Genomic DNA, 25931 nt, shown 5'->3' with positions numbered 1-25931 from the left:
GTTAAACATTTAACTATGTGGGATGAAATCGTACATGGGAGTTTTACATACAGTGCCTTGGCTAGGATAGTCTATTTGTGTCAATTGCTTCAGTTCCACTGACTCATATCTAATGGTTTGCATTAGCTGCAGCAGCACAGAGACGTGAGCTGTTGCACATGAAATAAGCTTGGCACATGAAAACAACTGTCAGGCTCTGCCTGCTTGCAATTGGAAAGCATTAGCTGGCAATTATTTCTCCACACGTTGCACCGAGAATCTCAAGTTTAACCTTTCCATCTTTAAGATTTTTCTCAGGAGGCTGTGAATAGCTCTCACAAGGAGACACATGCCGGCTCTGTGACCTCCCCACTGTATCCCATGCACTGCTGAGGCTCATAGGGTCACTCACTTCATTTGTTTACACAAGATGAGCACCAGGCTCACAATTTTTAAACTGGTGCTCACCCTTGTTCAGATCATATTCTAAATAGGTGAGTGCCAGGGAACCTGTGGTGCTCCAGATGTTTTCAAGTGGAGGTAGGATGGCCATCTGTCATGTTGAGATTCCTGCATTGCAGGGGGCTAGATGAACTCTACAATTCTATTTTGCTGGACTCCCATCATCCCTGACCATCAGACATGCTGGCTGAGGCTGATGGGAGTTGGAGTCCGCCAAGTTCACCATACTTGCGTCTAGATTCTGGTGTCCCTCCCCCCCCCCCAAGCTGTCAGATAATTTCTCTGATTTATTTTAAGAGATACCATGTTGAAGACCACATTTATATTACATTGCTTTTAGTTTAGACAGATTGCACTAAAATTGATAGGGAGCATCTACTAGTGAAAAATAACAACAATAATAAATCACAGGAACCAGGTGATGTTAATCTGTTTTTTTTTAAACACCATAACATTGTACACCAAGGCTTTTATAAATTCACAGGTATTTCAGATTTTAAAACAGCATCCCTTACAAAAAGATGTCTCTCAGAATATGATGAGTCCCTGCTGCATTGCAGAGTTACAGGAAATTATTCAGGGCATCAAGTTCAAAGTACACTTAATATTTTGTTTGAGAATGACCCAAAAACTCCCATTTTGACACTTGCTAGTTTAACCCCCCCTTAATTGACAATGATTAGTATCTTGGTAAAGAATATCACAAAAATAAAGATAAAACCATTTAACAGCAAATCTCACCATAATATGTTCCCCCAACCATTCGCCTATACAAGGATACACATAATGAATCAATATTTTGGTAGGCATGAACTCTTGCAACTAAGCCTAAACCATGAAAACGGTATTTTTGAAATACAGACTTTTATATCCAGATGCCAATATTTACTTATAACTCTGTGGCTTTCATTTATGGTTCAACAATTAGGTTGCCAGCATTTTAATCAGCGGCTTGATCTACAAGCATTAGCCAGTGATAATGTTCATCTCAGTGATGAGAAAGGGGTCATTTGCTGATTTCAGCAAATAATGCCACTAATAAAGAAACGGGAGCAGGCTAGTCAAAGCTTTTGTGGTAAGCTGGCAATCCTATCAATAAACACAGAATAATTTGTAAGTCATAGTTAAGAGAACATAACAAGAGCCTGGTGGATCAGGCCAGTGGCCCATTTAGTCCAGCACCCTTTTCCCACAGGTGCCTGTAGGAGGCCTGTAAGCAGGATCCAAGCACAACGGCCCTCTCTCCTTCTGTTACAAAAACCTTTATGTACAATGATACCTAAGGCTTACTCTAATGACAAGAAATCAGTGAAACGGCTTTAGGTATCCGTCACTGACTAGTTTCTAGTGACAATGTCAAACCAAAACACAGAAAATAAATCAAGCTCTTTTCTTCTAATTTTAATTTCCAGCACGATCCTTTTCCACTCTACTGTTCTACATGTACATTTCGCTTTACCAAAACTTTCAAGTTTACATACATTTAAAAAAAACCAAAACAAACAAATGAGACCTAAAAAATACTACGTCCAATAAGCTTTCTCTCTTCAGTTGCAAAATGCAAATATTATACTATGCGGCTCACTCAGATTATGTACTTTATATCCTGTCTAACATTTAGTCCCTACAATCAGATTAGCAGCTTGCATATCTAAAACATTTTAAGGCAACCTATATTGTAAAAGCACAGACCTTCTACACTTGCAGCTACTGACACGTTCCCTAAAAAGGCTAGTAATATACTACACTTGTTTTTAACTCTGAGAAGCCAATAGTAGTATCCGTTTTAGTAAAGAAAAGCACACATCAATTAAAATAGCAATCATTTACATTGCAGATAAAATAACTTGGATATAAATGTCCATCTTTTCAACAAATGTTGACCCCAACAATTGGGTCCAAGTGCTGTTACTAACCATGTGTCCTCACTGCATCAGTCAGTTACGAACCAGGAACCTGAGACTGCAAACACTCCCTTGCAATTGTAAACACACTTATTCCCAAGTAAATCTCATTGGTTTCAATGGAAGATGTTGAAGAGCAACTATGCTTAGGGTCGAGACCCTGAAACTGCCGTCTTGAAATGACTTGCACTGCAATGATCCTGTAGAAAAGTCAGTTGGCTTCAAGAAATGTAAATGAAACTACTCGGGGATAAATGGGTTGAGGATTGAGATTTTATTCTATTCCTGTAACAGCCCAAGCCAGCTGAGCCAGAGGAATTGACTTTAGTAGGATGATTTGTAGTCCCATCACCAATATTTGCACTGGCATATCTGTCTGCAAAAATGGATACAGCTGCATTTTGTATCATGGTACTTGGGATGCTCAATCAACAAGATTTATTTGGGACAGTAAGTTTTAGGATCACTCCATTAGTCTAACTGAAGCATGGGAACTCTACATGCACACAGACTCTTATCAGTTCGCCTTAATAGGATAGCCCAGTGCTGCTCCCATTTATTCAAGTGAATGGGGAGATCCATTTACATGGGAGCTCTGCTTACACATCTGAGCACCCAGAGTTTAGAACCAGGGGACACGGTCCATAATCTAAAGACCTGCGTGTGCAGAACCTTCCCGTTCTCTTCCATGAAGGGATCCATGCATGGACAGGAGATTCTTGTCGTGTACAGAGTGATCTCCTTGTGCTTAGATGTGAAACTCCATGACCATGGCGTTCTAGACTTCCATTAGAACCATTGGATTAAGGCTATTGCATAGAAGTTAAATCCCACTGATTACAATGGAGCTGTACTTGGGACCCCAGCCGAAACCAACGGAAGCATTTAGCTTAATTGCAGGCTACAAATTATACCGCTCTTGTATATTTGCATGTTCAGGCCCTAGGACTGAAGGAATATTAACTTGTGAGGAAATAAAAATACATGACTATATAATAATAATAATAATAATAACTACTCAATGGCACATGTACAAATGAAAACGTGTTCTGATTCTAAGAGAATGCACCATATTCCCCACATTCTGGATTTCAAGTTATAAAACAGGTCTTTGAAGCGATGATTTTTACATATATATATAATATTATATGAATGCTCAGGTTCTCAGGAGGGCAAATTCTGCCCCAGGCACCAACTTTCTGTGTTTACACAGTGAACCCACAGACACACAGCCTTTCACACAACTCTCTTTAGCAGGAGGGGGGATATTATAACAGGGTCTAAACAGCAGGCGGCTGAGGTGGAATGCAGGTGTTCCCCACCATATACTCTATTCTGTCATCAATATGTGGCAAAAGCAAAGGTGTAATAGCTGAAGGGGAAGGCATTTTAGGTAGACCACTACAATATGGCGTTGAGGGACACAGCGTGAGAGGCAGAGTCAAGGAGAACAGATTATTACCGATGGCTCTTCAGGAAGGACACGCCAAATATGTGGAGAAAATGGGGATCTCAGTTGGTATTTGATCTTGCTAAGGTGAACACATCATTCAAAAATAAAAAGCAGTACTGGATCAGAAGAATAAAAAGTGGTAAAACTGTGACCTTCCACATGTTGCTGGACAAATGCGAGTTGGAGCCTGACAACATCTGGAGAGCAACCCCTGTCCTAGTAGATCTAAAGAGCATGGGATAAATCATTATTATTTCAAAATGCAAGCCCCCCGCCATATAAATTCAGCCCTCCTGAATGGTACTATGTGATTACCAGTCAGTGGCAACAGGATTTGTAAGGAGGCCACTTTGCAGGGTGGCAAGTCAGGGTCCTGGCCTCTCTGCTGCTGACTCCACCGTCAAAGTGGCCCTCCAAGGCTTAGGCAGGGCTTTAAGTGCTTTCCTTTTTAGCTAGGAGAACAATTTGTTAGGAACTTACAAAGGTGCCTTATTCTGCTTCAGACCATTAGTCCATCTAGCCCAGGATGGTCTACTCTGGCAGGCAGCTGCTCTGCAGGTTCTTAGGCAGACTCTTTCTTGTTCAACCACCTACGGCTCTTTCAAATGAAGATACCCGAGACTGAATTTGAGACCTTCTGCATGCAACGTGTTGCCTCTACTGCTGCACCAATACTCATTTTGCTGTATATCAGAACCTACCAGGGTATACTGTTAGCATCTGGGCTCTGAACAAGGTGTGGAGGGGTGGGAGCCTGTGGCCCTCCACACATTGTGGCACTTGAACGCCAATCAGTCTCAGCCAGCATGGCCAATAGTTAGGAAAGCAACATCTGGAGGGTGACAGGTTCCTTTCCCTCGCTCCAGGGAAAACAGGATTTCCTTCTGCAAATGCAAAAACCAGGTTAATGAGAGAACTGAACACCTTATGTGTTTCAGGTTTGACCTGAAATGGCTTTGGACAAGCTCATTCTAAAGTGCCTTATGAAAACGCTTGAAATGCTGAACAGCACCAGTCAAGACTATTCATTGGTACCTTCCATTAACTTATACATTGTGCTAGACACAGTGCAAGTAGGTTTAAAAACATAACCTACAGGTGAGACTAATCTTGCTTACTCCCAGGTGAGGGAGGGTTAGAACTGCAGCCTTGATCTAGGATGCCATTATGCTTTTACAGCGAGGAAAAACGAACCCCTCTGTATGAAAGTTCCAACACACAAATTGTATTAATATGGAAGTGTCCCTGGGTTTAGATTCCATGTTGTGAAATACTTTTAAAGTTATCATGTCACACAGTGCAAGAAAGGTAAATTGCTATGGAATTACTTTTGTTACTAGATCCAGAGCTTATATAAAAAAATAGTTTGAACAAGTCATGCCCATGGATTCAGTCTCTTTTTACCATACGGTTTTTGCATTTATTGCCTTAGAAATACAGCTGCTCTGCAGGTTCTTAGGCAGACTCTTTCCTTGTTCAACCACCCACGATTCTTTCAAATGAAGATACCCAAGACTGAATTTGGGACCTTCTGCATGCAGTACAGAAATACAGTCTTTTCCCCATTAGCACCACAATTTCCCATAGCCTTAGCATCCGTTAATCATTAGCTTTCAAAACTTACTAAAATCCTGCTCTATCCTAATGAAGGTTTACCCAAGGTTTTTGCTTACTTGGCTACTTTTAAGTTTTTATAAATGAGTTCCTCCAAAGTTATATGGAGTTCTTGTACGCTTGCTTGGGCATGCATGGCTCCCCTCACTCCTACTTTACCTCTTCTGCTAATTGTCAAGAATTAACTGAACTAATTTCCCAAAGTGTGCATTGGTGTCCCTTGTGGCGACCCATTGGAAGTGATAGAAATCATGTTTGGAGACAATAGCACCCCACTGCATGCAAGAGATGCCGTATGTATCGAGCTAACTGCTGGATAAATCCCCTCGAGGAAAAGCAACCCAAATGCATTGGGAACAAATAATTAAGTAATAAATGCAGCTTGTCTGCACAATACCTTGTGTGTTTCTCATTATTGTACTTGGGGAAGGGCTATAGCTCAGTGGTGGAGCGTCTGCTTTGTTCCAGTCTCCAGCGTCTCCCAAGGATGGCTGGAACAGACCGTTGTCTGAAATGCATAAAGGCACTGCTGAGTCAGTGTAGGCAATACAGAGCTGGATGCACCAGTGGTCTGACTCAGAATAAGGCAGCTGTCCATGCTGGCGACCCTCCTTTCCTTGCTCTTGTGGTGAGCCAATTTTTCTCTTCCAAGGTTCCAGCATGGGTCCTTGCAGGCAGCCCATCAGTTCCTCCTGACCCTCATTGATTTCAGTTGCTTCCTGGTCAGGGCTCTCTTTGATTTGACATCAGCCAAATTTTGCCTCTGCTATGTGGCTTTGTAGCTCTCCTCCTAAGGCAATTTTTGTCACTATTCTTGGGTCTCTCTGCCTGCCAGTCTTCTAGCTTCCTCATCTGCCTGCCTTTCTTTTTACTTGTTGCTCCTCCCCATTCTTGCCCAGCCTTCTTCAGGTGAACTGTTCCCCAAACTATGCTCAACTATACCTCTGCTGCGCTACATTTCTATGGCTCTTGCTTTCTACATTCTGCCTAGGCCCTCCTATGGGATTTGCCCCGGTGCACCATCACAACTCTAGCCTCGGTCATGATGGGACTTCTACTTTCATTTGCCCACATGCTTGGCTACCCATAGCTCAGTACTAACAGGACATGCACAATACTGTTTTTGCATAAACAGGTTATATAATTTCCCTGCACGACCTCCATGCACTTTTCTACATTATGTTGTTCATAATATAAATACTAAGAGGCGTGGCTTCGTGCTCGTGTGAGGAACATTTTTTTAAACACCCTGATCCTAAGCACAGTACTTAGAGGGGTTTCAGTGGGTTGTAGTTGTGCTTAGGATTAAAGTGCTTGACCAAATTCAGTAGCAGGAATAGCAAGTGACCACTACAGAGCAAAATCTCAAGAAAGTGTGAGGATTTACCTCTCCTGAAGTCATCACAAAGCCAGCAGTTCTCATTGATTCATAAAAGAGGACCTTTGCAATTGTCTCAACACCATTGGTTCAGAGCAAATGAATAAAAAAGGTACATTGCTGGGAATTTGCAGCTTAAGCTTTCATGGACTAGAACCTGTAATCGGAGGGTACCCCAAGAATAGTCTTTCCCCTACATTTTGATAAAAATGGGTTGGACAGAAGTAGCTATTTTGCGAAGAGCCCTTTGCTGACAATTAAAGTTTGTAATGTTATATGCTAGGAAACTGCTGAACCTCACTGAACTGCTGATTCTCACTGAACCACACATTTGCAAGCATTTGTGGCAATATGCTGAACAATATTATAAACAAGGGAAGTTGGCAGAATGCAGAGGGAACGAGCAACACAAGCACAGAGTTATGTGCTAAAATCTTATTAATTTCATAGATTCTCTAGGTCAAGGGGCTAACCTGTAGCCTTCCACATGCTGCTCAGCTACAAGTCCCATTATCCCTGTCCACTGGCCAGGCTTGATGGGGACTGAAGTCCAATATCTGGAGGCAGACAAAGGACACAGGCTAGCCACCCATTCTCTAGGTATACCTACTGTGGACAATGTCCACTGCCTTCCAAAGCTCTGGTCTCAACATTGTATCTCTACAGATATAGAATACCTGAAATTATGTCCCAATACCAGTCAATGAAATTGAGTGGGGTGGGATGGAACTAATTAACACCCTGTCTAAAAGCAGAATCAGAATATGAGAGAACATCTGACAGAAAGTACTGGTAGAGAATTTGTAATCCACTTATTGTACTAGCGAATCTCATCCAAACTTCAGTTCAAACAGAACGATACTAATTAGAAAGGTTTCACATAGCAGACACCGCAAAAGCACTGCATGCTTTTGTATTCACTTTCATTTAACACAGCAAACACAGTTAAAATGCCTGACCTTTTAAAGCATAATGTACATTTTATGACCGGTATGTATCTATATAGAAGTCCTGATAATGTTTGTAAGTTTGCAGGGAGACGTTATCTTTTAACTAGAAGACTATCACAGCATATCTAATTATTCCACCTTTTAAAATAGGCATTGTTTCTAGCAGCCAAGAGATTTGTCCTTTGTACAAATAAAACATTATTCTAAAACAAGTATCTCATATAAATATAGAAACGGAGCACAATACATTAGGCAACATGACAATAGATTTTGGCAAATGAAAATGCAGGTGGACAATCCAAACAAGGCTGATCTATGATACCAAACAAAGCAAAGGGCTAGTCTGTGACTTCTGTTAACCCAAGCAGCTGAACTAAATGATATGAGAGCTTTGGGGTATTACCTTCCAATGGGGCAGAGGATGTTGGTGTACAGTACAACGTATCCTAGGGCTTTATGCCTCGGATTGCACACTGCACATGCTTAAGTAGCCAGAGCCTGTGTTGACCTATCCCACCTGCATGGCAAATGGCAAGAACCATGTAGCTGATGCAATATCCCACAAAATTCACTGAACGGTCTGGGTTCACAGGGATGTCCTATCCTGCAAGGTATTTTTCTCTTCCCACAGAAGACTCCTCCTGAACACCCGCTTTGGTGCTCTAGATCCCAATCCAGAGAGCTGTGTTTGGTGGGCTTGGCGTGTACAGCAAGGGCTGATTCCTTTCCATCTCATCACAACTGCCTGAAAAACTGATCCTCAGACACCAGGGAACCTTCTGCCGGAAGTGGAAAAAGCAAGGGGCCCCACTGGTCACCCCAAGCCCTTGTGCGTTCTAGAGGGGCTCTCTGGATTGGGGCCAAAGATTTTAACTGGAGAGCTTCCTATGCAGAGGTGCCCTAAGCATTTATAGTCCCATTCCTGTGCTGAATGAACAGATATGCACACTTACATATCCTAAAGCTTACAGAGGTCCATAACTTATACTTTGTGGCACCTGGTGTTGGGGGAGACACACTTTTAAAGGGGATAGTCAAACAAAAATATAAGCAGCTGAATGACAGGATTAATATGCCAGTAACCGGGAGTACACTGGGAAGTATGGAAAGGTTCCTTCTCTAATCAGCCACCCAGGAAACAGCTTTATACCAGGTCAGGCTATTTGTCTATTTAGCCTGCTCCCATCTGTGTTGGCTGGCAGTGCTCTCCAGAGTTGCCAGAGACTCAACCAGAGACTTTCCATACGGGAAGATCATGCTCTGTCCCTGAGCTGTGGTGTCTCCCCAATCCTCTCCTGGGCAGCTTGGTTACACCTCAAACACGGCAGCAATTTGGGTAGATTAGAAAGAGACTGAGGTTGGCGATTGGTCACGCAAGGTGCTTTTGCATCTATGAACTGTGAGATGGCCATAAATCAACTATCAGTAGGTTAAGTTTTAGTGACATGCTGTTATGGGTACTATGACAAATGGATGATTTCAGCTTCTGGAAATTAACTTTTAGATGTGTTGTTAAGTGGCAGAAAACTTTCATAGCATAACATTCTTTTTTTTTACAGTGCACCCCCAATAGTCCTTCCCAGATGCAGGTGTACTTCAATTGCGGAAAAATTACAGGTCCTGGAAAGTGCTAATTTAGGCTGTATGCAGATAACATTTTTTTCAGAGATAAGAAAAACAGTATCATAGAGATAGTGGCACTCATGGCTACATACATTGATTGATTTTTGTAAAAGGTGTTTTGATCATAGACCTTTGGCTTATGGGAACATAAAAAAGGGATGCTTCCTTCAAAATTCTGGAAATGTGCACCACCTAGTGGCAGCACTCAGAATAATTTCACACCTCGCCAATTGCATCAGTGGGGCATATGAAAGGATAGTTTGGTCCTGTGAGCTTAATTTTTTATAGTTCTGAATGCCATCTGTATGGGGCAGGGTGTGATCAGGCCTACAGTGGGGATTTTTTTTACCCCTTTACTCTTGCAATGTTGTTTGTGCCAATGGCACCGTCCCTTGTGCCCGAAAAAGCAACAGGGCCGGGAGGGCAATTTTAGTCAGGATCACACCATGGGATGTTGGTGGTAGAAAAGGGTCATCCCCTCCCCTTGCTCTGACTGGGCATCTACGTGCCCACTACTTAAAAGACTAGGAAAATTAAGCATGCAAAGTGAAGCTACACACTGCACCTAAAGCAAACCTTTTGTGCCATGCGATGCTCAGGGCACACCCAAAAGAAAGCTTTCACTATACTTCATCTGAGGCTTTAGGGCAAAGGATGAGCAGCAGCACCTGGGGGGAAAGTCCACCGCGTTGGAGAACTTTTGCACACCAACATCCTTCCATTTCCCTGCTGCTGCATGGAGAATGCACCAGAAAATGTTGAAGGAATCTCCTACAAGTGAACATGCAAGGACAAAAGAGAGTGGCTGATACAGTTCAGGGCCAAATTACAAGTGACCTTACCAGCATAGTTCTGCCCTTGAGTATAGGTCCTCATTTCCAGTGCTGGCCTCCCTATTCTGATTGGCAACCAAGCATGGGGCTAGTGGGCTTTAACCCTATGTGCTCTCATTCTGATCTGGAACGGGCTTCCCTGCACTTGTAATTTGCATTACAAAGAAAGGTCCCATTTAAACAGATTTGGTGTTTGTGTGTGGGGGGGGGGGAAGAGCCCCACTCCAGATTGGTAATGCAAAGGGTTAAAGCCACCTGTCCCCATGCTAGGGGTCTAATACTGGTTAGCCTGTCCCCTGGGAGAAAACCAGAACTACCCAATTGTCCCATAGAGTTCGACCCCCAGTAAATTGAAACGACAAAAACAAAAACAAAAGGATGGGTTAGTACAGCAATAATTCTTGTGTGTGTTAACAGTACTAGCCATCAGTTATTTCCAACAGCACCTATCCCTCTGGTTGTTGCTGTTGTTACAGCTTGTAACACATTTGGGCAGTATTTCCCTAGAGTTACATCTGGATCACTACAGTAGAACCAGGCTAGGAGTACATCTTTCTCTCGTGGATTAAAAATATTTCATCAAAACCATACTACAAAAATAAATTTTCTTTTTAAAATTCTATTTTTTTTAAAAAAAACCAAAAACCCTTAAAACTAAAATATATACAAAATTTAATGTAACATTTAAAGTATCTGTGATAAGGCAGCTAGGTGAATTACTGAATAAAGCTGGCTGGCACGTTTGGCAGAGAAAGCAGAGCAAAGCGATCAATCTAAACGGTGATTCAGAAGGGCTCCTCCTGCCTCACGGTGTAGAAAAATAAAATATCCTAAATTATATGAAATGTAAAGGATCTGAGGTTGATATGCAGGGACAATTCGTGCACTCCAGTGCCTGAGGTTTATTGTGGGTAGGGTGTTCAGTGTTTGTATGTTAAGCAATGCTGTAGCGAGCACTTGCCTCCTAACAACACAATCCTATGCATGCTTCCTCGGAAGTCAGTCCCATTGTGCTCAGTGTAGCTTACTCCCAGGAAAAAGCACACAGGACTGTATCCTTGCACTATAACCCTATACCTGTCAGTTCAAAAGTAAGTCCCACTGAGTTCAATGAATCTTACTTCCAGGTAAGTGACAATAGGATTGTGAAGTCAGATTTGTTCTCCAGAGACAGGGAAAACATTTCAGCATGTGCTTCTCATTCTTCGCTGAAAATAATACAGAGGTAATACTAAAGGAACACTTGGTTTTTCGTATACCCATTTAAACATGTTAACTGGGCATGATAGATGTCGGAAATGTATCACTGCTGAAGATGTACAGCAGTATCATGAAAGGATGAATCAAGAAGTTACACTTTGCGATGACTGACATAATAACGTCAGCAGACTAGAGAAGTGATCCTTACATTCTTTTTTTTAAAGAAACCCCACCTTTTCCCTTTTCCATATGTGCACAATCTTGTTAATAATACCCTTGTGCATTAAGCTAGAGACACAAGTTATTATGAGTAGCAACAAAATGCTGTAATTATCATCTCATGTTTCCTATCAGGGAAGGACATTCCTGTGTGATTACAATAGCCAGATGTGTTTGTACACATTTCTCTTAACTGCAGGCTGTATAGAGGTTCAGTATTTTCAATGTCATTCTTTCAAATATTGCTTTTAAGGAAGTAATTTTCTGAAATCATTTTTTTAAGCAAAGCAAACAAGACTATCACCGTTAACTCCAAAGGAGTACCAAATCAGACTTCAGCACCTAGACACCGAGGTTAAGTCAGGTTTTGGTAGTGAGACTGGATTTCTCTAATCCACGACGGCACCATTCAATGTAAGGAAGAAGGAAATGGCAGCAAAAACTGGTCAGCAGCTTCTCTTCACCTGGTGATCCTCAGGTCAACTAAACAAACATCAAGCCACAGAGGGAGTCATTGGAAACCTTGACTCTTGCATTTGCTTTGATGAAGGCAACTTGGTCATTTTCCGAGGACAAGCAGGTCATCATCCCGAAAAAGCACTCAGACAACGCATAGAGCCTCTGGGGAATAACCTTCAGTCAGACAGCTATGGTTTTTTTACCCTCAACGGTGACCTTATCATCTACATTTTGTTCATCTGTAAGTTGGACCTCAAGCAGCCTTATGGTGTAGTCATCTCAGTGGAGTTTTGAAGGGATGACAAATCAGAGTCTGTATTCTCCTTGCATTTCTCCAAATCATGAAAATAAGGGTGAGATAAGGCATCGTAAGCTGATATTCTCTTTGTGGGGTTGAATGCCAAACATTTCTGTATGTAGGGAAAATGAGACAATTACAAATTAGAAAGCACTGTGGAGTCTGAGATAACAGCAAGGCTCATCTTATGATACTGTCCCTTAAAAGCTTAGCAAAGAATGGCAGCAGTTCGTTTATTAAAGGAAAATAATGGGAAAACTGAGGTTTTGTGTCCTTGCTTCCAACCCAGCCACAATACACCATGAGGGAGAGAAAAAACACTATAATTATTAATATCCAAAATGAGCAGGAAAGATTTTAACACACTTCATTTATGGATATTTTTAAAAAGATATAATCAGAGGTTCTGACATTTGCACCCATCATCACTACTCCTATTAATTTCATATACAGTGGTACCTCGGGTTACAGACGCTTCAGGTTACAGACTCCGCTAACCCAGAAATAGTACCTCAAGTTAAGAACTCTGCTTCAGGATGAGAACAGAAATCGTGCTATGGCAGCGTGGCAGGCCTCATTAGCTAAAGTGGTACCTCAGGTTAAGAACAATTTCAGAACCTCCAGAATGAATTAAGTTCTTAACCCCAGGTACCACTGTATAAAGCATATTGCTTTTTGTTTGGGTACCGTGATACTGGCAGCAGCTAGTTTCTAAAGCTTCAGTGGAGCAGACACTTACAAGCAGCAGGTCTTTGCCTAGTTCATCAATATCCGTTACGAAAAGCTCAATGGGCTGTGGATCTCTAGCAGGAAAAGCATTCCTTGGGAGGGCAACGTCACTGGGCCAGTCCTCTTCTTTGGGAAGCCCAATTGCACTGTGCAAGGAAGAAAGGAAGAAAGAATCAGGCATTTAACTCCAAGAAAAGCACCACTACTTCCTGCTTCATTCACACCCCTGTGCTGCTTTTTCACTATCTGATGACATATCTCAGCCACTTGGAAAAATGCACTTTGTGCCACACCCTGGCACTATCCCTCTAAAGCACACTCCCCCCAAACTGGTGCCATCGCTGATGCTAATCATGTGAGATCTCGCACACTCAGCAAGACCTCACACGATTTCAGCTGACGCTGGCACCGCTTCTGTGCTGGAGCAGGTGGGGTTTCCGCAGGGCTGTCACCTTGGGGGCTTCTGCTGCCTGAAGCAGCTGATTCAGTCTTCCTAGTGACTGAGCCAGCTGTGCCCCCCCCCCCAAATCCTCCACCCCTCCACTCTCAAAGTTTAAAAAGCAAAAGCCAATTAGAATTCAATGGGGATCACTCCAAGGCTAGAGGGTTAGGACTGCAGCTAGAAAAACCTCAATGTATCAGGATATATCAGAGTTTACTTATTATCACTGTTCTTATTTTTCAGTGGCATTGCAGCTTATGGCCACATAAGGGGAAACATACAGGTGTCTGTACCCAAAGAGATTAGAATCAAAAACAGACAATGTTGAAAAGCAACTGAGAGAGAGAAGAATGGGAGATCCTTGCCTGGGAATGTAGGCAAATGCAGTTATACATACTGTACCTAAAAGTTTGATTGCAGCTGGGAATTAAGTGGACAAGGCAGAAGGTTTAAAAAACAGGGCTGCCGGCAGAAAGTAAGGGAAGTAGGGATCCCTGATGGATGCCTCATTGAGATATTCAGCTGTCATTTCATACCAGATTATAAGCAAAACTGGCATTTGAAATTGGGTTTAGTATTCCTTTGAGGCACAAAGCCACGTGGAAGGCTGGGAAACAAGAAGGAAATGTTTGTGTTGCGCCACAAGGCGGCAGCACTGCTCTAGTTTCCCAGGAACCGTTCTTTTAGTGAGCATGTCTAGTGAAGCTGTTACTGTATCTCAAGGTGGAACATTCTGCAGGTGTCAGGAGTACTGATTTTGGCTACCCACAGGCACAGGATAACCTTGCAGATCCTGCCTAGTGCTGAAGACCTCCCATAAGCAGGTTGATTTTGTTGTGACCGTTGTGCAAACTCATGAGTCTTGCATGCATGGTTTACTAGCAAATTAAACGTACAGTCAGAAATAAAAAAAAATAGCTTTCAACTTCCTCTGTTGCAACTGTCTTTATCATAGCAGCTTTATTTATGTCAGTTTTTTTTTTTAAATCAAGCCTACACTAATGCAGAATTTTCCCCGTGATATTTAAAATTCCTCCACAATGTAATATAAAAACACCCCGGGATGGCACATAACATCAACTGAATGTCCTTATAACAGGATTAGCCGAGAAGCAAAAGAAGCACAGGAAAAAACCAGAGGATACAAAACACACTAGATGCTGGTATCTTATTAAAGCCCAGCCCGGATGAGAAAGGCGGCCTGGGCGGCCCAGGTGAACTGCTGGGAGGTTCTGAACGGGATATAAGTGAAAATAACTAAAAATGAAATCAATGCAAAATGAAACAAAACTATAACCACAATTAATGGGAGAGGAAAGGTTGTATTCAATGCATTTTCCCCACCAGAAATGTCACAAATAGTTTGCATTGGTCCTACTCAGAGTAGATCCTTTAAAATCCATAGGCACAGCTAACAGGGTCATTAATTCCAGTAGGTATTTCATTATTTTTATTTCATTATTTTATTTATTGAATTTATATACCACCCTATACCTGCAGGTGTCAGGGTGGTTTACAGAAAAAAAATATTCTCTGAATAAAACTTAATTGAATACAACCCCAATACTTTATCAGTTTATTATTTTATTTTTCAGTAGAGGTTGAGCAGGTTTACTATATAAAGGCTTAAGTATTTGCATATACATTAACTGTGGATGCCTAGTGATGCCATTATTTATTATTTGTTTTCTTCTTCCCTCTCCATTCTTCTCTCCTTTTGTATTGTATTTCACATTCCTATTAAGATTTGAGTTTTTGGACGGTGACTGTCCTATCTTTTTTCCATTCACTCATTCATTCACACACACACACACACACACACACACACGCACGCACACACACACACACACACACACACACACAGTGCCTAATAATAAGAATACTTATTAGCATTTTTTCATCATAACATGATGTATTTTTTTAGGTGACTGACAGTGAGTTACTTCAGCTTCCCACAACTGCTATTTTATCCCAGGACTGACATACATGACGGCAGTTACATGCATGTATCCCTGAAGTGTGGGGCAATGCAAGATATGCAGTCAACATATAGATGATGATGTTGTTTAGTCGTGTCTGACTCTTCGTGACCCCATGGACCAGAGCACGCATATAGACAGCATGCTGTAAAGTTTCTTACAGATACACAAAACACATGACCTAACTACAATTCATGTAAATATATATGAATCAACACCTTGAGAACTAGTTGCAAATAAATAAAAAATATAGGAGTAAATAGTGATGACCAGTGATGTGGGCAGGACACCTTTCCAGCGCTTATTTCTCCATAGAAAAATTCCATGTTTCATAAGTTCATTAGTCACAATGAATGGCTGTCAAAATGCAAATACAGTATAAAGTGAGGTTGGCCATTTCTAATTATTTTGCTACACTTACTAAATGCAAGTAACTAGAGTGTATACTAAATCAGAATACACTCTAGGGGATCTGATAATTTTTTCTGATGCAAACTGAACATTTTCCCATGCAAATTTCCCTATACAAATTATCCTAATGTGCATTCTGATTTCCCACTCAAATTTTCCCAGAAAACCAACATCACTGATGATGTCAACACCGATTGCAATGGAAATTGCTTCCACTCGAATGTGCTCAGGACCGCAGCCCTGGTATTTTTACAAAGCTTCTCCTAGGTGCTCAACACATTTGGTTGTTCAGCTGCCCTTCTGCCCATGTATGAGAAAAATAAACACAAGGTATGGGAAAGCAGCAGATGGGTGGAGGGATGGTCCTTCATCACAGCAGGAAGTGGGGTCAGATAGCCTTTTGGTCCAGCCCAGCCCTAGGATTCTATAATCCCAAATGAACTTTACAATTACCCTGGGAATTACAGCGACCACTCCTACTTGCTGCCTCTTGAACTACTTGGTGCACTTCCCTTGGTTCTATAAGCAACATCACAAAAAGAGCAATGAGAGGCGAGGCAGAAATGGCTCTCGCTTAAAACGTTGCAGGAAACTGTAGGGCAAGGAGTTGAAACAGCACAGACAGCATTACACAACAGTTTGTCTTGAGGAGGTGGATATATACAACCAAAGTGGAAGCTCTCTTTCCTCTCACATATCCCATTGCAAAGAGAAAGGAGTTGCTTCTTACCTTATGCTTTGCTTTATCTCTTTTTATGCATTGCACCTGTGTAAGCTTAGTATTTCCATGGATAACATACTCCAGAGATGGGTAGGCTTTAGACTTGCAGAATCTACTTTCCCCCCCTAGAATCCCAACCAGACTCGAGTGCTAAAAGCACTTAGAATTAAATTATTTGGAGTCCAGAAATTTGTTTTGAGCACCAGAACTGAACCAAGGGCATAGTCCTTCTGTACAGAATTAATTCTATTCCTGCCCCCCCTCTTTAGAAAGCTGGGAGTACTAATTTTGTGGTCGCCATTACTATTTACTTATTTCTGCACTGCCCTTGATTAAAATGATCCCAGAGTGAGGTACAATATAAAAGGAATGCATAATCAAACCTAGGTTATATAAATCAATATAACATTAAAACATCAACATCAATATTTGTTAAACAGCTCCGATTCCGGAACCCTTGTCAACATACTTCAAAGCACCCAGAGATCTCCCACTTAGAGCCTGATCTATCTTCTGCCCATTCCTGGTCCTACTCCAGTCCGCAGAAAACAAATCGTGATGTATGTGCCCACTCAGAGATGCAAGCAGCATCTTTGTGCTATCAATTAGATTTTTGGGACTGCCAGTTGTGGAAACAGGAAAGTGCTACTAAGCTTATTCTGAAGCAAGAGAAATGCTAGAAATAGTAAAGTACAGCTGGAACAGAGACTTGGCCATTTCCCTGCCGCTGCAAGAAGACTTGCAATAATGAATGTCTTGTGGCTGCTCAAGTTGGCATAGCATTTTCTCTTTCGGATTCATGGGGAAATTCTTTTCCACACAGGTAATTGCACCCACTAGAAACAAATAGAAAAAGCTGTTTTCTGGCTGCTCAGCCATGTCCTGGCTCATTTCCCCCACCAGAAATGTCATAAATAATTTGTATTCTTTATTTTTTTAAAAAAGGATTGCAGCCATGCTTCTTATGCCATGAAAAAACGCACAGTGCACATATCAAAGCATTCTTTATCTAGTAAAGCCATATATAAATGAACTGAAGGGATCATTCCCAGCGCCAAAAAGACCAAACCACTGAAGGCTGACTTTTTCTAGACTGCGCAGGAAAAGCTATTCAGGGGCATGACAAATTAGCCATGCTGATGAGTCATATACAGTGGGGCAGAGCACACAGGAAATGGAAGCCAACTTGGTAAAGACAAAAACCAGCTATTGAAATCGTGTTGTCCAAAATAAAAATCTCCAGAGACAGATACGATACAGTTTTAAAATTGGACAGTGATAACTTTGGCAAAAGCACTGTTTGACTCTTTTCTAAAAAGCTCTTTGAAAAAGTGGCTTTTCAGAACTGAATAAATTGGTCTGGAGAAAATAAGATTTCCTTTCCTTGCCATGATCTTCCAAAGGTGTAGGGAACCTTTGGCTCGCAAGATGTTTCTGAATTACAACTCCCATCACCCCTGGCTATTGGCCATGCCTGCCTAAGGCTGACGGGAGTTGTAGTTCAGCTGCCCAACCATATGCCCATGGGAAGCCAAAAAGCCAACAACAAAAGGCCATAAGTGTCCCAGCACTCTTCCATTTGTATACTCCAGCAACAAGCATCCAGAAGCATGCTGCCTGTGGTACTGGAGGTAAAATCTAGCCATCATGACCAGTAGCCATTTGTAGCCTTAAAAGGTAGAGGTACCCCTGACCATAAGGTCCAGTCACGGATGACTCTGGGGTTGTGCACTTATCTCGTTCTATAGGCCGAGGGATCCGGCGTTTGTCTGCAGACAGCTTCCGGATCACGTGGCCAGTATGACTAAGCCACTTCTGGTGAACCAGAGAAGCACACGGAAATGCCGTTTACCTTCCTGCCGGAGTGGTACCTATTTATCTACTTGCACTTGATGTGCTTTCGAACTGCTAGGTGGGCAGGAGCTGGGACTGAGCAACGGGAGCTCACCCTGTTGCGAGGATTTGAACTGCCGACCTTCTGATCCACAAGTCCTAGGCTCTGTGGTTTAGACCACAGCACCACCCGCATCCATTAGTAGCCTTATCCCCCTGCAAATCTGAAGCCATTCAAGCCAGTTACTGTCACTATATCTTGCAGCAGCTGCTTTCCATAGTTTAGCCATGTACTAGATGAAAAGAATGTCCTTTTATCTGTCTTGAATGTTCTAACATGCAGCTTTGTTGAATGGACCCCGGGTTCTACTATTATGAGTTCTCTATCCAATTCCTCAATACCATGCATTGTTTTATGCTAAATAAATAATCAATAGATTCCGATATCCCCTATTATATCCCCCTTTACTTACCTTTCTCTAAACTAAAGCGCCCCAACATACTGTAGCCTTCTCAATATACTGGAATATTGCTGACAGAATATACAGAATAGCGCTTAAATAAAAATGTTACTAAACTGTCAACAGTAAGAAATAAAAAATGTAAAACTGAGGTTGGGAAGAATATGAGCACAGTAAAGAGCAGGAGCTTTTTCTCCCTTTCACCCTCTTTCTTCAATGCATTCAGTGGGCATCTACCCATCTGATGCATGCTGTAGAAGTCTGCTGCATGTGTGGATCTGGAGCATATATGCTTTAATTTTTAAAATATCCTGTGTTTATGTTATGTATGGGCCACTCTTTTTTATTTTTAAAGATTTCTGGTGATATATTGCCACCCTGGGCTCTTTTGGGAGGAAAGGTGGGATATAAATTTAATAATAAACAAACAATCCCCAACAACCCAGGCTTCCTTGCTTGATGGTTAAAAACAACCATCGGTCATGTTGCCTGGGCTAGTGCACATTCTAGTAAGAAAGACTACATAAAAATGAGCATAAGAAACAGAAAGGAGAGAACGAAGAAGTCAGTGCTTAGAGGCTTGCACACTAATGCCTAGCCGAAGCTTAAGCTCCCTGTTAATACATTGTTTGTTTTTATTCTCCATCCTGAGTTTGCTGAGCATCACTTCTCTACCATTCATGTCTGCAGTTCATGCATGCAGCCGCTCTTCAAGACTGATGACCTATGCTATCCATAGCTTGGTCATTCTTCCACAGCTGAAGAAAGGGTTTCCTAAAAAGTGTGTTAAAAAGGCATCGGGAAGTCTTTCTTTTCATTTCTGCAGGTTGTTGTGCCAAACAACGCAGAACTCTAAGTAGCAGACTAGAGCAGAAGCTACTTGCCATTCAATCCCAATTTTTAAAACACTATACTGACTTAACTAGGGGAAACAAATAGAATTAGGATTTTAAAATATGTATCATAAAATAAAGTCCCATTTTGACTACAAATGGTATCAAGCAGCGGACCACTGCAGTGCCAAAGGGGATTAATTTAATTTAATTATTAAAATTGTATCTTGCCCTTTCTCCCAAAGGAGCCCAGAATTTCTGTTATTCAATAGGAGCAATCCTCCGTAAACTGTCCCAAGACTGGGTACTCCAGTGCCAGTTGCTGCAGTGGTACAAACTATTATCTGCACATAAAGCAGTGATGGGGAACCTGTAGCCTTTCGATCGGCAAGCCCTAGGCACTGAGGCTTTAACCCACAGCGCCACCCGCGTCCCTACAGCTATGCCATAGTATGAAACAAAAGCAAAGAGATTTGATGGATGATCCAGTGCTGCCTCTGCATAGCAGGTTAGGGTACACCTAGAAAAGAAATACACTGTACAAAAATTCCTGAAATTGTAAGGCACTAGGGGGAAGCCTTGCCACTTTATGAAATTAAAAAGCAAGAAGACTCAATACAATTGTAGGATGAACATTTGATTCCAGAATTGTGGCACTTCTCATGGAACACAGACATGGAAGAGACTGCTAACATGTTTGTTCTTAAAAAAATTAAATAATAGAATTTCACTAAGTGGGGAGGGGGATTTGCATTGCTGTCACCAACATCATTAAAGACAATAGGCAACAGACGCTGGTGACATTCTATAGAGCAGTCAATCTGAAGAAAGGGATTTGCCCCTCCTATTAAAAAGGCACATCTAATGCTTGGAAAGTAAGATAGAAGTTTTATTTAGAAGGGCAGTATCTGGACTCAGCAACAGATGAATGATTCCTGTGCACTTATTGCACTAAAAATCAATTATGTGAAAAAAAATGCAGGAAGCTATTACTTACTCAAAGATTTTTCCTAGCTGATCAACATCCGAGTTTCCACGAAAAAGTGCCCTGAAAAGAAAAACAGAAACACCTTCTGTAATTGAAGTAATTTTTTTTAACATCCTTCATCTAGCTTTCCTATGTATTTCCCAGTCTTGGCTGCTTTAGCTTCTTCAGTGTCTGACCAACCAAAAGAATACATTTTGAAATCCATCCAACATATGCTAGCTGCGGGGTTTGTTGGACCCTTCTGACAGTTCAGTTGCTTCCCACCACTTGGAGACTGTAAAAATCAATGCTCACTGAGAGAGAAAAAGCTGGTTGTTAGAATCCACTCTTCCCAAACCATTTCCAACATAATATTTTTCTCCCAAGTGAGAGCTGAAAAGTCTTTTTAAAAAGAAGCTCTATGTGTGTCTCATAAGACTAAAACAAATGCTTTGGGTTTAATAGTGCCACTGACAGCAACTCCATAAGTTGTGCATTTGAAATGAGTAGAGCTACATTCCATGTACAAGCCAATGTCAGGGCTATTCCTTATCCAAACAATAGAAACAAAATTAATTGTGAATATGAGGAACCTATTTATGTCTTCTGCAACAAGGAAGCCACATGCATTAAAGGTAGAAAGCCTATTTTTGCAAGCCTTATACTTAGTTCCTTAAGAATGACTCATCCTGAGCCAGGCATGAGTATCAAAGCATTTTCAACAGATTAACTCATTGGAAACCACCTCACAGCATGACAAAATCTACCAAGTATGTACAATAGGAAAGGGAAACTAGTGTTTAGGAGAAAAACAAGACCTCCCATTTCTAATCCAAATACACTACGGAGAGCCACGTGGGACCCTCTAGAACTGCCAATACAGCAGCCTCAAATTCTGGGCTGGAAGCCAGAGATGAAAACCAAGAGAAATAACTTCCAAACACAAATATCTGGATTCTGTCATTGTTAGTACAGTATAGCCAGCTAAGATGGTTGCTGCCTCTCGTGATGTTCTTACTTTCTCCACAATCCAGCATCAAATATTCTCGAAAGAGCGTTGCAAATTCACTCATATCACTCAATTCAAATGTCTGCTTGTGGTCGTCAACCTTCCAATATTTTTGTCACCTTCAAGGAAATGACAGGAACTCCATAACAGCAATCTTTTTTTTAAAACCCACCACAGTCCAATGACTATGTAAGCAACTCCCTACAGAACTGTAAGGTGGAAGAATTTATAACATTTTTATTGAGGAACAACTGCTTTTATTTGCCAAGATGTGTGTGGTTCTATTCTGTGGTCTGTTAAAAAAACAACCATGTTACTAAGAGGGTGAATTAGACAGGCAGCGGTGGGGTTGGCTTTTCTCTATTTTTATTCCCCCCTCCCTCCGTGAACAGCTGTCTGATCCAGACATTCTCACCCCAGGACCAGAGGTCTCAATACTGCTTGACTTGGTTCCTGCCCCACCGCCAGACACCCTGCCAATCACCCCCCAGGGCCACAGGATTGGAGAAGGTGACACTCCAGGGAGGAGCTTCAATGCCACCAGCAAAGTGCTCAACTAGCTACTTGAGAGGTGGAAGAAGCATGTGTAAGTCAAGTCCTGACAAAGAACCAGGAAGGGGTGGAACCTCCAGCTCCTCTGATATGCTCTCAGTCTGAACAGGTTTATTACTGAAGCAACAGCGCCAAGCTCAACCTTCCTGAACTGTGGAAACCAACAGCAACACAATGAGGAATGATGGTAATATGACAACTGAAACAAAACAAAACAAAACACAGTTTTCTTAACTAGCTCTGAGGAAGACATCTTTGGGATCAGCTGCTACCTGACCTTAAACTGGTAATGCCTAGAACTGAACCTGGAACATTCTGCATGTAAAACATGGGCTCTATCGTTGAGCTATGGCCCCTCTCTATTGGCTTAGTCTAGCCTCCATAAAAACAGTGTTAAAATTGAATATTTAAAACTGAAACCTCCCATTATGGGGAGGAACCACCAAGCAGAAACAGATGTACCAGACAAGGGAAAATCATATTTTCCCAGCAAACTGCAGCCTATATCCTGGGAACATGTGATTTCCCTAGAACTGACACGCTTACTGAATGCGGGGGGAGGAGAAAGAGGTGTCTGGATCTTCCACAAAATTAAATAATGACAGCACAATGTCAAATACCCTAGTTTGCTTTCCAGTGGAAGGTCTTTGTGTTATGAGCCCAGGGAGTCCAAATGGCAGGCAAGGAACTAGCAGATGTCACAGCCCCAACGTGAGATAATCTCACAAAATCCCTCTCTAATGTTGCTTGGGCTCTCCTCAGTTCTGTTTTTGTGCTGTACACAAAAATGCAAAAAATGCAAAAGTTGGAAAGCACCCTGCAGAATAGCTGTAAATAATAATTGGCTGAAATGTGAGGGATTGCTTTGAAAATAAAATCCTCAATATTTTCAGCATCTTGAGATACAGCCTCGTTTTTACAGCTCTAAACCAACCATGGGGAATTTTTTTCACAAGCCACAGCTGACAGCACTGCATAATTTGGACCCACTTTGAGTTACTTCTACTCAAATGCAAGCTCCTGTGATGAGCTCTGCTTGGCTCCTGGTTGTCTCTCTGTGAGCATGAAACTTCTCAGTGTGGTCAGATACTTCTTCCTCTTCTTTCCTTTCAGTTACTATGTCTGTGCAAGTGGATGTGAGACACAGTGCAGGAGGAAGTTCATCTGAATGTCGCTATTAAGCATGATTACAAGCAAACGTTATTTCCTTACCAAAAATAAAAAAGAATGACTCGGCCACAGCTAGATGGGGGGAAATTTCTATTGAATGTGTGCTTACTTCTAGAAATAGGCCTACCATTTTGTAGGTGGCAATATGAGTTTAATCTGAAATGGCACCAAAAATTACCACAACATCCAGCACACTGAAATGGCAGGAATCTGATAGGGTTAAGTTTGCATCTGAGCCCAATGTGACCAAGTCCAATTGCAGTAGAGCACAAAGCTGGAAAGTATCATAGAATTATGGTTAGAAGAGACCCCCAAGGATACAACCCCTTGCAATGCAGGAATCACAATTGAAGAATCCCTGGCAGGTGGTCATTCAACCTCTGTTTAAAAACCACTAATGAAGTTCACCACTCCACCACCTCCCAAGCTGGTTTCTTGCTTCTAATGTCTTTAAAGATTTTTGGTTTTGGTGGTGGTTATGTTTTCAGTGATGTGCTTCCAAAAGTCAAATGAACAAGGCCTGCTAACCAAATCCCTTTAGGTAAATTTCCTTGGCAGACATGGCTATTGGCACAACCCTGGCTGTAAGGCATAAAAGTATAGGTAAACAGCCAAAACAACCTTCTCAATGCCAGAACCCTTCTTATAGATTGTGGAACATTATGTTATCACCCAGAAATGAAGTATTATATATCTGTTACAGATAAATGTCCAAACAGCAGAAACTCTCTATGATCCCATTTGCATCTGGAGAATGTCTGAAATTATGGACTCCACATAGCCTAGTGTAGGTCTGCACTTTGGACATTCAACAGATGCATGAACAATTGTCACCCTTCCTTTGTGATTGGCTACAGCCTTCACATGTTACTGCAAACGTTTAAAAACATTCACTGTTAAGATATACACTTTATGTTTGCCTTCCCCCCTACATATACATGTATAAGCGGAAGTAGAGTTTATAGCCAGATGAGCTGTTGCTGGAACAGGAAAGAGTTGTCTGAGATACTATTATCCAGAATAAAGTGAATGTTGATACATACCCATGAGGCATACATGCACAATCTCTTTCTGAAGCATGATTTATAAATAATAACAACATAGTGCATAGTCCAGAAAGCTACCTCAGCCATATGTGAAAAAGCTTGGAAGTATCCAGTGGGATTCTTGATCCTTCCCTGTGAGTTTCAAGAGAGGTCTACAGAATGGCTTCAAGCTCAAGAAATACAAGACTCACTGGGGCGCAAAGCAGAGTTATTACTGAGTTATTTCCATAAAAAAACAGATTTTGGAGCCATTTAATAATGGGAGGTGGTTGGAAGATACATTCCAAATCAGAGATGAACCATGCTACCTGGAGCTGATGAGAGGTGGAGTTCCATAGCCTCTGGAGGGTACTATGTTAGGACTCGTCCATGCTTCTGCTTGTCCTGTGCCTAGAACCACTTGTCCCGTGCTTTCTAGGCATGGTTCCAAGTGGTTTTTCCCTTCCCCCACTGTTTCCCCCAAGAAACCTGCTCTTTAGCGCTAAATCAGAACCAACAGCAATCTGCTGAAAACTCAATTGCCGTTTGTTTCGATTCAGCACTAAACCACAGGTTTACTCCGGGGAAAGTGGTGGGGCAATTGTGGGTGTGGATGAGCCCCTAGTTACATCTGGACACCTGGACTAATTTTACTACATAAAAAGCTACAGATCTGCAAAGGCTCTGGTTTCAAGATTAAACCTCTTCATGAGACCCACATACTCAAAAGACTGTCTTGCCACACATGCTCCATATGAAGCTATACATCTATTAAGATGGGGGTGGTAGCCCTGAGCACTGTCTGATCATTACAACTGTAGCTAAGGGAAAGACTTTTTCTATGTGGAGTGTCAGACCGTGGAATGCACTGAGGTAAGAAAGCCCGTTTTTTGCAAGATTTTGGAAAGGGTGCAATACATTTTTATGTCAACAGACAAGTGATTCTTAGTGGCTATTCTGGCTCAGCTGTGTTCTATTTAATTTTAGTTTTGCTCTTTGATTTATACTGTTCTCATGCATATAGTTTGTATTCTTTCTTGAGCACTCTGAGCTGTTGAAAAAAGTGGCTTATAAAAAAAATAGAGACAGACAGACAGACAGACAGACAGACAGAAAGGTTGATTCACATGGTCAGATGTGAATCAAATCCGTCTCACTGGGTCACTCCAGTGTTTTGTTTGGCTTGTTCTTAGTTCAATTTATACTGTGGTGTGCTAGAAAATGTACAAACCTCACTGCATGCTGACTGGTAAGTGGAGAAGCTAATGCAGCAATCAAACGACGGCTTTACCGGGCATCCATTTTATAAGGAAACATTGGGGTTCTTAGCTCTCATTCTGCCATTTGCAAAGGGTCATATGATTTGTTCTAGAGAGATCAGTGTGGGAAGCTGGGAGGTGACAAAGAATACAGACACTGTATTTTTA

The 25931-nt window shown here is 41.7% G+C and overlaps 1 protein-coding gene across 4 annotated transcripts in view; it reads right to left on the bottom strand.

Moving 5' to 3' along the window:
- Positions 1-860: 860 nt before the first annotated feature.
- CDK6 (cyclin dependent kinase 6) overlaps positions 861-25931 on the bottom strand; it is a 102341-nt gene continuing 77270 nt past the window's right edge. For all 4 annotated transcript variants that reach the window (XM_083405505.1, XM_083405507.1, XM_083405506.1 and 1 more), the window contains exons 6-8: positions 20779-20829; positions 13112-13247; positions 861-12484 (exon numbers count right to left, since the gene is read on the bottom strand). In XM_083405505.1, the coding sequence (XP_083261631.1) occupies positions 12338-12484; positions 13112-13247; positions 20779-20829 (334 nt within the window). In that variant the 3' untranslated portion in view covers positions 861-12337. The remainder of the gene's footprint in view (positions 12485-13111; positions 13248-20778; positions 20830-25931) is intronic.

This window comes from Podarcis tiliguerta, assembly GCF_965153285.1.
Source record: "Podarcis tiliguerta genome assembly, chromosome: 12".
Taxonomy (NCBI): Eukaryota; Metazoa; Chordata; class Lepidosauria; order Squamata; family Lacertidae; genus Podarcis; species Podarcis tiliguerta.
The sequence above is the reverse complement of the archived record's forward strand: the minus strand, read 5'-3'. Positions and strand labels throughout refer to the sequence as shown.